This window comes from Convolutriloba macropyga, chromosome 2, assembly GCF_964194025.1.
Source record: "Convolutriloba macropyga chromosome 2, txConMacr16.3, whole genome shotgun sequence".
NCBI lineage: Eukaryota > Metazoa > Xenacoelomorpha > Acoela > Convolutidae > Convolutriloba > Convolutriloba macropyga.
In genome coordinates, this window is record NC_134469.1 from 60397446 (window position 1) to 60408561 (window position 11116).

The 11116-nt window shown below is 35.6% G+C and overlaps 1 protein-coding gene across 2 annotated transcripts; it reads left to right on the forward strand.

The window, feature by feature from the left end:
- The first annotated feature begins 720 nt into the window (after positions 1 to 720).
- LOC142334566 (uncharacterized) lies at positions 721 to 10795 on the forward strand. 2 transcript variants are annotated; one of them, XM_075382694.1, is made up of 4 exons: positions 721 to 1601; positions 2467 to 2680; positions 9793 to 9851; positions 10066 to 10226. In XM_075382694.1, exons 1-4 carry the CDS (start codon positions 1263 to 1265, stop codon positions 10078 to 10080), a joined length of 627 nt encoding a protein of 208 aa, XP_075238809.1. In that variant the 5' UTR covers positions 721 to 1262; the 3' UTR covers positions 10081 to 10226. The 2 variants fall into 2 exon arrangements, with proteins under 2 accessions (XP_075238809.1, XP_075238808.1); XM_075382693.1 differs by lacking the exon at positions 9793 to 9851 and having other exon boundaries at positions 737 to 1601; positions 10066 to 10795.
- The last annotated feature ends 321 nt before the right edge of the window (positions 10796 to 11116 follow it).

An 11116-nucleotide genomic window follows, 5' to 3' on the forward strand; every position in this document is an offset into this window, starting at 1 on the left:
TTTTATTATTAGTTTAAGCAGTTAAGAAATTAAAATATTGAGAGTAATGCTCTTGAGAGCGCATTCTCAGCTCCGTTTGTGCTCATTTTCAACTGCATTGTCTCCCCATAATCATTTTTTCTGCCTCTTTACAACGTTCATGCTCATATGAACGGGGACAAGAGGTGAAGAAAATTTGATTTTTGAGTATGAAAACACTCTTATAAGAAAAAGTTTTGTTGGAGTTCTTTCCATTGATAAGATTTCACATGCCTTTACTGTTCGCCTACCTTATCCAACGCTGCGCTTGATCAATCAGGAAATGTAATACTTATTTTCCTGTCCGTGTTCTGCCGGCTTTGCGGCGCCTTCTGCTGAGGTGAAGTTATTTGTTCATAGTTTCGCAAGCTCAGTGAATCTTTTCACATTAATTCACGCTGATCTGTAATGTGAGGGGAGTGGGATCATGCTGCTATTATTCTTAGCTGAAATTGCAATGAATTGGTTTCGACATGACACGTTATTTGACTAATAAAGTTCTTGTGGAGCAAATTAGGCTCGCATTCCTATAAATGGGCCGTTTAGTTTCTCTGCTTGGTTTGAATAGCCAACGTGTTATGCATCTTTCTCTGTGTGTGTATGAGTGTATCTTGATTAATCAGTGTTTGACTTTTATTGGTCACATTTGCAGATTAAAGTTATGATTACGGTCTAATATTAGCTCGCATTATTTGTGAGCAAATGTTATCGATTCATCTCTAATAGCTGCATGTATGATATTCACTTGATTTTATTGATTTCTTCAATTGAAGCTTTCTGTTACTTTAGCACAGGTACACCGCCATCAGGTATTTTACAGCTCTGCTTTGCTTTTGTTCCGCAGTTATTAACCGCTTAGTTAAATTACTTATATTCTCTGTTCAGTCAGTCGCTATCAAATAGAAGATGGTTGTTTTTCTCTCTGTAGGGTCATATTTGTCTTGAGCGATATCTATACATATATTTGTTATAATAATATTGCCGGTACTTCATTTCAGATAGCTCTTATGTACAAACTTGACCACTAATTCCTACCGAAATTATACTAGATGATAATATTTAGTATTAGATAACCCCACGTGCTCAGAGCAGCATTTGAGTAACGGAAGAACTTTTCTGCTGAGTAATAATCTCGCGGGAGACATTGGGAGATAATCTCGCGGAAGCATTCTTTTCGGGAGACATTGGTGAGATATCTCAGTTATCTGAGCAATTTCGTGAAACGCGTGGACGTTTGGCGCAGAATGAGTGGTCTGGATCGCAACCCTTCCTCAGATTTCGACAACAGTGGAAGCAATCAAGAAAGAGATTCAGTAGGTGAATTGCCTAGAAGAGCTGAAAGTGATTCATCCTCCTCGGACACTTCAAGGACGTCGGTGCGGCCTTTGCAACCTTCTATAAGTAGTACAGGTGGGGCAGGAATGTCTGCGGTTCCAGTTCCAGTGGAGCGCCAGACCACCCTGGTGTTGCAGGGATACTTCGAGCAGAATGCATCCAGGGAACAGGCAGACGACGTCCGCAGCTTTTTTGACTCGCTTGAAGGCTCTGGGCGAACTACAGATAGTGAAGAAACCTTTCTACAGGTGAATTTTGATGTTGAGAGGGATGTTGATGTACATATCTTGCCTTGATTAAGCAACCATTAAACAAATTACTTAAGTATAATTAAAAGTATAAAGGGATGCTGCTACTACTCAGGTTGAGGTCCCAGACCAAAGTGACCTCTGATCCGATCACCTTCGAGCGCTTTCGTGCGCATCGTGCACTTGAGTTATATATTCAGGAACGATAGTTATGTTAATCTTCGAGCGCTCGAAAGTCTGGGCAATGGTCTGAACATGATTTGATCAAGAATAACTTTAGCCTGCTATTGTCTGATCGGCGGTAACTTTCAGCGCCAAAAAATTCGAGCCTGCGAAAGTTTGATCAGATTTGATTTCAGTCTGGTGCGGTCTAATCAGAGGTCGTTTTGGTCGCGGACCTCAACTTGGGTACTTAATGCGTTCATATAGAAGTGTAAAAATTGTTTCGTATCACTTTTTCACTCGCAATAAAATATAACACAAGTTGAAAGATGTTTTTATTTTGAAAAGTGGAAAGTTCGTGTTGTGTTGGATAATAGCTGGAGCTCCTCAGTCGCTAAAACTGGTGGTTAATTTGATGATTCTATAAAGCAAAGCCAATTTTTGTTAAAAGGCAATGTCCGCTTCCAGTTTCCGCCTCGATCAGATGATTCTGCGCATTCTTGAAATTTGTTTCCTTGAACATTTTTAGAGAACCTTGCTCTGAAAGATGAACAATGGGCTATTAAAACCACCTCTTCAGCCTCTTTTTCAAATCATTAATTTGCCATCGAAGTTTCTCGCTTAATCCATTTTTGCGAGTGCTGGTCTATCATTAGTCTGTATGTTAAAGAATTGGTGACAATAAATTCATTTGCTATTATAGCTGGGCATGGAGATCAACAGAGCCTCAATTCAGTTGCAGGTCAGGTACCAGCAGGATTTCGAGAACATGATGGCAGACCTGGGAGACAATGTGTCTCAGATAATAGAGGGCCTGGGCCAGATTGCGATGCGCCTTTTCTCAGATCCCAACCAGATATCCTGGTCTAGAATCCTCACCTACTTCTCCTTCGCATGCTGGGTCATCTTCAAAAAGGGTCAGTCTGTCAAATTCTGGGAAGCCATAAATTATCTTATCGTCGAATTTTATGCCTAGCTTTCTGGAATAATTGCGTCTAATATAATAATTAACCTGTGATTAATTCCGCTATTGTGATTTCTCTGTACAGCCTTCATAGTTCTTCCTATAACCTGTAAACACTAGCTGAGCGACATTTTTGGGACCTTGGCTTTGGTTCAAGTACCAATTACACTGGTAGTTTTTTCAACTATGTCGCCTGCTACAATGCATTAGAAGTTGTATCTTAAAACGAGGAAACAGTTTTTTAGCTGAAACTAACAGCTGTGTGCTCTAATCGTTCTTCAGCTACACAGATTCACTTAAAATGTAATGTAAACACTAATAATTCAAGAAACATGAATAACAGCAAGACAAGTCCTGAACTACAATTCGAAGATCTGAATCGACTTAACAACAAATTACACCGGGATCTGATTATGAATTGATTCGCAAAAGTAAATAAATAACGCTCTTAAAAACTCGAAAACGCATCAAAAACGAGTCAAGATTCCGCATATGAACAGAAAATCACAGTCAAGAAAGCGAATTGTTAACACCGGTTTCTCACTCTACTTGGAATATAGAGTGAAAAACGTTCACGCCGGACAGCGTCTAGTTTTTTTGCTCCACTACCTGTTTCGGTGTGACCAAAATCACTTCTCCAATTTTACTTCATAAATCATGAAAATGTTTGGCAGATGTTAGCCGGAACAGTTATATCCTACATTTTAATTGGTGGTTAATAAGATTCTCATGTACAAGAGCACTGAACACCATGTTTAAGCTTACTGAATACCGTGTTTAAATGCATTGAACATAACGTTTAGGCCTTCAACCCCATCTCTGCGTGCTATAGAGCTATAATCTTAAAACTATTTGGTGTTACAATCAAACAACTACAAATTCTTCACATTTTTGTTCCTGTTTCAAAATGCACTTAAATGAAATCGATTTAAAAAGAAACTTCTCCAATACTCTTATTCGAATCGCAAAATGATAGCGCTTGAATGCAATTCACCTTTTTTTGAGTGGTATTAACTTCCTTTGCCTAAGGGAAAGTCGGTAAGCTAACTAAACTCTATCGGTATATAAAATTCTGTTTTTCTTTTCTTTTGTTTAAGCATACAACATGTATAACAAGGAGGCTCGTTAATGTGCGTTCGCACATAAAGTTTCGCCCCGCTCATCCACTTGAGAACAGAGAGAAAACCCCAAATAAGTTTTTTTTCAAAAAATTTGTGTATGAGCAAAAATATCGCCTCTAACTCAAATACTTCAGTGGAGTAAATAATGCCGCATTAGATTGATGAGATCTGCCATTATTAAGAGAGCGAGGCAAGACGAACAGCAAAATCAAACAACAACAACAACAATTACATCCAAAACTTTATGTCCATTTTTCTTTAAAAAGAAACTTAATAACAACGTCGAGATAGCGTCAGATAAAATTGAAACAACTTGTATTTTACTAGAAACGATATGGGACCAGTCTATAGTAAGGCTCGGTTAAAATTAGACAAAACAGAAAACAGCAAAGTTAATAAAATTGCTTATGTTTTTAGAAACAATTAATTTCAAAGTAAGGAAAACCATTAGATATCAACTGAAAATATCCAAACGTTTTATTATCACCAATGCTTTTATAGGAGAAAATTAGGAAATGTCTTTATTGATTTGTTCTTGCGGTTACAAAAAGAACAACACAAAGAGACTCTAAACAAAAATTCAAATGAAACTTATGAGAAAACTCTTTAGAAGACGCAAAGCCATTTTCTGCCCCTCTAAATATGTTCTTACACCTTCTCTGAACGCCAATAATGTGTTATGTGAACTCTCTTTAATGAGAATAAATAAAAAATGACAGAAAAGCCTAAAAATAAGAAATTGAGTTTTTCGAAAACAATTTTTTTCAGTCATGAAAGCCGTTAGTTACGAAATGAAATAACAAAGTAGGTTCGTTTATTCGTCCGAAGGAAGCCTTTGAGATCTGTAATTATTCAGAATATGTCCTAAGTTTACAAAAACATTGTCAAATATAGACAACAGTCAAAAATTAAGTTACTTTTTTGTCGCAAAAAACCCCTGTACGTCATTTGTGTCATAACGAATTCTTAAAAACACTTTAGATCTTATACACTCGCGCCTTTTCTTGGCGCCAGTACTGTCAAATGTGATTTTTAATTAACGAGACTAGGTATCAAAAACACACAAAAAAACAAAGCGAAGTTAGAAAATGTTGATTTAAACAATTGTTTTCAAAGTCGTGAAAGCCCTTAAATATCTAATGAAATCAAATTATAGGCTCATCTAATCATCCATAAGAAGCCAATCACAACTGTCATTCTCCAGGAAATTTCATACGACTAAAAGACAAAGTGTAAAAGTAAAAAAAACATCTAAATTCTTCGAGAAAGTGTTGTTAATGCCGTTGAAACCTTTATATGTACCTTTATAGAATTTGATTTGTGCAATTTTGACTTATCGTGAAAGCCAGTTATTTGATTTGTCAATAATGTCACAATGTTTGAAAAAAAGGAGAAAAAGGCGTGAAATTAGGCAAATGCCTAAAAGTAAAAAAAATTAGTGAAATCTGTTAGTATCAAGGCCAGGAAATCATTACTTAACGCATAAAACCGCAATAAAGGTTAAATTTTGATTCAGTAGAAAGAAGCTTTTTTCGTTGGTGACACTGATTTACAAATTGGCCAAATTAAGGGGAAAATAGTGGCCAAAATGAAAAAGCCCTTGTTTATTTAAAAAACAAATAATATTAAAAGTCAAAACGACCACAAGCTTTCGAGTAAAGAGCTAGATATATTAATTTGGGACTGCTTCGGAAGCCAAATGGACCTATCACCCTTGAGCTTTCTTTTGAATTGTTCTGTGCTTTAACTAACATAAAAAAATCAATTAAAAAAAACGACTGTTTACAATCCGAATTATTTTTGTTTTGTAACAGTCCAAGATTGGATCAAAACTAGCCTTGATATTGCTGTTTTTCCGCTATGAACACTTAATTGTTTCAAATGTTATAGATATAGATTTTTTGTTAGTTAAAAGATCAAAGCAAATGCTGCGTTTTTAACCAATTTTTGTGTTGTAAGCTATTTCTCTCATTTTGATCGTCCATTGTTTCAAATGTCTCAAACCACATTGAGGCTTGGTTTGCTCATTGTTTTGTTTTGAATATTGCTCATCCGTATTCTTGACTTAATTGTTAACCAAATTGAGCAGATAGCACAGACCGGAGACTTTCCAGTGAAAAAGAATAGTTTAGCTTTGTAACTTAAATCTTGATTGATTCTGTAATAAAGACAGACGTATACACCGGTGAGTTTAATACCATTGAGCTTAATTTTTTTTACCAGAATAACGAAAAAGGACAAAATTGAAATTAGCGAGACAAAAATATAAGAATCTATAACACGTACAATCTCTAGCAGCTAAAGTGGAATTTTTATCATTAGAGACCTAGTTTTGATTTTGCCAAACAGCAAAAATGATATTACAAAATTGGAACCTCTATTATAACAATCAAATTTCAAACACCAATTCCTTGCGAGTTATATGACCTTGTATTTATCTAACGTGGGTGACCTGAAGTCAAGCTAGAAAAGCATAACAGTAGGTATCCAGAGTTTTAGTTCACAAGGACTGTTTAACCACAGGCTTGACGGACAATATCTTTACTGTAACAACAGTCTTGGAGAACCATTAAAGCATATGACGAAAATGAAAAAAGGAGAATTTATTTTTCTCCCTGAGCTAATGGCGTTTAATATTAAATTATTCAAACCAGCTTAAACATGTTTATTTAATTAGCACACCGCGGAAAAAAATATGTACTGATCGGACTAGTAATAGCCTCGCCATTGCTTCTTATTGGTTAAAAACGGGTCCTTTTGGGAAATATTATCATAAGTTCTCAAAATTATTAAAAATTTACCGTTTATTGCGCTAAGTGTAAGCATAATTATGCTGAAATGGCAACTGTTCACCGGAACTTCCAATTTCGATATTTTCTCGAAGAAGACGGAAAGCAAAAAAACTCAATATAGTATTTTACAATAGACGGACTTTACAAAGATGCAACTCTCTTTGATAAATATATCGTTCCCCTCCCGTTGAGCAGGCAATGGTGTCGAACAATTTCATCCGAATGTTCGTAGCTTAATATTTGTTCAGTTCATTTTTTACAGTTATGTCTCAGAGTTGGGAAAATTTCCTTATGCTGCTTGTGCAAAGCGTTATGTATTTTCGGTTTAGCAAGTCTTACTTGAGAATTCGAATTGAATAAGCAAAATTTTCTTTTTCGGTATCGTGAAGTATAGTTTTTGCTTCATGTGTACATGTAGTCAACATGCAGGTTCTGGTAAGTTGCCTTTTGATTAGTCTGATTTCTAATATTCATTGATCACAACTGTTTTATAATATCCTTGGATCTCTTTTGTGGTTTTGATGACTGAAGTTTTAATATTGACTGTGAGCCGAGTCTTGGCGTTATGTTCTCTTGTTTTATACTGAATTTGAATTTGATTTTCTGGTCTCTGCAAGTATTGCTTTCTTTTTGTAATTTTATTTTGTTACTTTTTATTTCATGCTATTATTTTTTGTGTTGTCAGCTTTATCGTTTTAAATGTTGACGGTTTCAATGTTAAAACGTTGAACGTACCTGGTTTGATATGTCTTTTCTGAAAACTTTGAACGCAGGTCTGGATTCTTTGGCGTTTTTTCTGAGCCTTTGATCTTATTTCTTAATCAAGTTTATTTTCCATTTCTTTCATTACTGTCAAAATCTAATGATGCCTAGTTTTTTGTTGATCGAAAATTGTAATTGGAAGCTTGATGTTGATTATTTTGCTATTATTAAAAGATTGTGTTTTCCTTTAATGTGGTTTGTCAGTTGTTTATTCCGTAAGTTTTTTTGCGTGTTCTTAATATGTCATTTCATACTTTTATTAAGAACATTTATTAAGAGACTTTTGTCATGCATATTTTTTGTTTGAATGATGCCGAAGGGTGATGTTGACTTTCTTATTAGCCATCGAGGCACGAGTTGAATGTGCGGTCTTGTTTTTTCTCTTCATGCTTTTATTAAAAAGTAGTGATTTTTAGTAATAAATGGTTTTTGCTTGAATGATGCCGAAGGTGATGTCGACCTTCTTATTATCCATTTAAGAAGAACATCGGCACGAGTTGTGAGAAAACGTAAATACTCAAGCCTTCTTGTCTTGCTATGCTTTTGTTGAGTGCTGTTTTCGATGCAATTTTTATGACTCCTCATAAAATGATTACTTTGATCTTTGGCAGCTTTAACAACAATGACTTTTTATGGAACAGGTTCCTGAACTTTTCATCAATCAATCAAGTTGAGAGACAGCGTCTTTGTAAGTTTTTTGAGCGTTGTTCATATTTTTCAGCACTGCAACTCATTGTTTGGGAACTTCTGAGCGACAGAAAAACGGACGCATCTCATCAAGCTAACTCATAATAAAGCTGATCTTCCATTTGTCATATATTAAAAATACGTCAGATGTGTTGCGCTGTGTTTTATTTGTGAAAAAAAAACAGAAGAGAAAATTGGCAAAACGTTCCGTCAATTTGCAGCACGTAAAAAAATTTATTTAAAAAAACGTGATTTGAAAAAAGTTACCTGCCTACCCAATTTCCTTGCCCAGTTTACCAAGATCGCTTCACTAAACAAATCACTGCTTGACTTTTCACTTGATTTTTCATTGACGTCAAAAAGCAAAAAGCCGAAAAAAATGAAAACACGATATGACCGGTAGTAGCCTCACCATTGCTTATTGTGGATTGACAACGAGTATTTTTGGGAACATTAACAAATGCGCAAAATATGTAAAATTGACCCTTTATGGCACTAACATAATCTCACTGAAATGCCGAAATTTCTCTGAAACTTAAAATCTCGGTAATTCTTTGAAAAAAGAAAATACTGATAATACAATATTTCCCGCTAGACTGACTTTATAAGAATATTAGTCACAACTTTCTGCGATAAATATATCTATCCCCCCAGTTGAGCACAAAATGGGGTCAGAAACAATTTCATTTTAGATATCTGTTAAATGAATTATTTCATCCAAGTAGCTTAACGTTTTTTCATTTTGTTTTTACAGATATGGCTGCAAGAGTTTTTGGGAAATTTGGCTTATGTAAAAGGGTGGATATTATTTAACCAGTCTTGATTGAGTATTCGATTTGAATAAGCACTCTGCTAGTTAAGAGAACGATAATCTTTCGTTTCCCTCTCTGTAATGTTTTGTTTAATTCAATTGAAAGTTTTAATTTCCGTTATCGATTTCGCTTTTTAACTGTTTTACGGTTAACATGCAGTTTACCTTAAGTTGCTTTTTGATCAATCTGATTTCTAATATTATTTTATCACAACTGTTTCTTAATATAAATACCTATTAAGTTATCCTTGAATATCTGTGGCTTTGGGAACATTAAGGTTGGCCGTGAGACAAGTTTTTGCGTTACCTTCTGTTTTATGCTGGTTCTGAAAAGTAGAGGAGAATTTCCGAAGAATTATTGGACTCATTTATGAAACTTTTTTGATTTTGTGTGTTATCTAATGATGCTTAGTTTCTGTTGCTGGAAAATTGAAATTGGAAGTTTCGATGATTTTGCTATTATTAAAAAGTTTTATGCGTTTTTGTTTAATGCGACGTGTCAGTTGCCTGTTTTTTTTTCGTGTGTTTCTTAATATGTGTCTCCTTAAGCTTTTATTAAAAAGTAGTGAGTTTTGGAGGTACATATATTTTTTGTTTGAAGGATGCCGACTTTCTTATTATCCATTTAAGAAGAATATTGGCACGAGTTGTAGGAAAACGTATATGCCCAAGTCTCCTTGCCGTGCTTTGCTTTTGTTGAGTGCTGTTGTTTGGTGTGATATCTCAGGACTCCTTATAAATTATTTACTTTTGTCTTTCTCAGATTTAATGATATTAGCAGCAACTACCAGCTTTTTTTATGGAACAGGTTCCTGAACTTTCCTGCAAGTCCATTAAGTTGATAGACGGTGTCTTAGTAAGTTTTTTGAGCGATGTTCATATTTTTTTCCAGCACTGCAACTCATTGTTCGGGAACTTCTGAGTGACAAAAAACAAACGCGTCTCGTCAAGGTAACGCAAGTAAAGGTGATCTCCCATTTGTCATATATTCGATCGTTATCATCAAAAAAATGGTCTTGTCATCTGAAAGGGGATCCTTCATATTTCTGCAAATGTTTCCTCAAAACTTTTTTTATCAACAGCACCTCTTATTATGAGATAAAAATCAAGCTTTAGGCTAAATTTGTGTAATTTTCTGTGGGCTAGCTTTTTTGTATTTTTTCAGGTCTTCAGCTGTTGAAAGAATTATGGAATCAAATATTGGAGAAGCTGAACGAGTTCCGCATTGTGAGATGGATCACTCAGATGGGAGGCTGGAGCAGCAATAAAGACCAGATCATGCAGGCAGCCAATTCAACTGAGCCGTTGTTACCTCCAACTGATGAACCAGACAACCCTCAGTCCCCGGATAGTAACCCCGGTGAACCAGCATCTGCGCCCTGGCTAAACATGAGACCTCTCGCTCTGGGTGCTGGGGTCGCTGCAGCTGGTGCATTAGTAGTTGCTTTTATATGGTCACGAACTCGTTAGACAAGCGCGTTTAGAAAAACTATCGAACTCGGCAATTGTGCGCCACTAAATTTGATATCAACGTGACTTGGCGCTGAATAATTTGGGTTCTCTTCCGTCTCTCTATCTCTGTCGTCTCTCTTGACTGTCCGAACATCCAACACAGCAGATTCCACTTGCCAACGCCTTAATCAGTGCATTAAACATTACAATTTTGTGCTTTAATTTGGATGCAACAACTTTCTGTTGAACTCTTTGTAGCTAAGTGAACTTGGTTTTAAACTCTGACCATGATGAATAGATTGATTGTAGAAGGTAGATTTTGATGATAATCTGAAGCCAATAGATTAACTTTTGAAAAGTGAGCATTGTCTTTAGATGCAGCTAAATTGACTACTGTATGACTTGTATTGACGCATAGTGTTGGAATTGACATTTATGAAACATCTTGTCGTTAATTAATAGCCGCAAAGCGATAGCTGGGGCTACTATTGGCCTTATCTTGGTTTTTTACAATTCAAATACTTACGACTCGAAGTATTGGGGCTGTCTTCTTACGACTCGAAGTATTGGTGGTTTAACTTTTTTTGATCGATAAATGTTTACTTTTGACTTTTACTTAAAACGGGATATAAAAGACAATGCCGCTTGTGTTTAGGTCAAACGACTAAATTGAAGCGCAGAACGAAAAAAGAGTGGTTTGTTGTTCATGTCGTTTTTTGAGAGTGAGCGAGAAAAGTTTGCATAGCAGTTGTTTAGTTTTAACT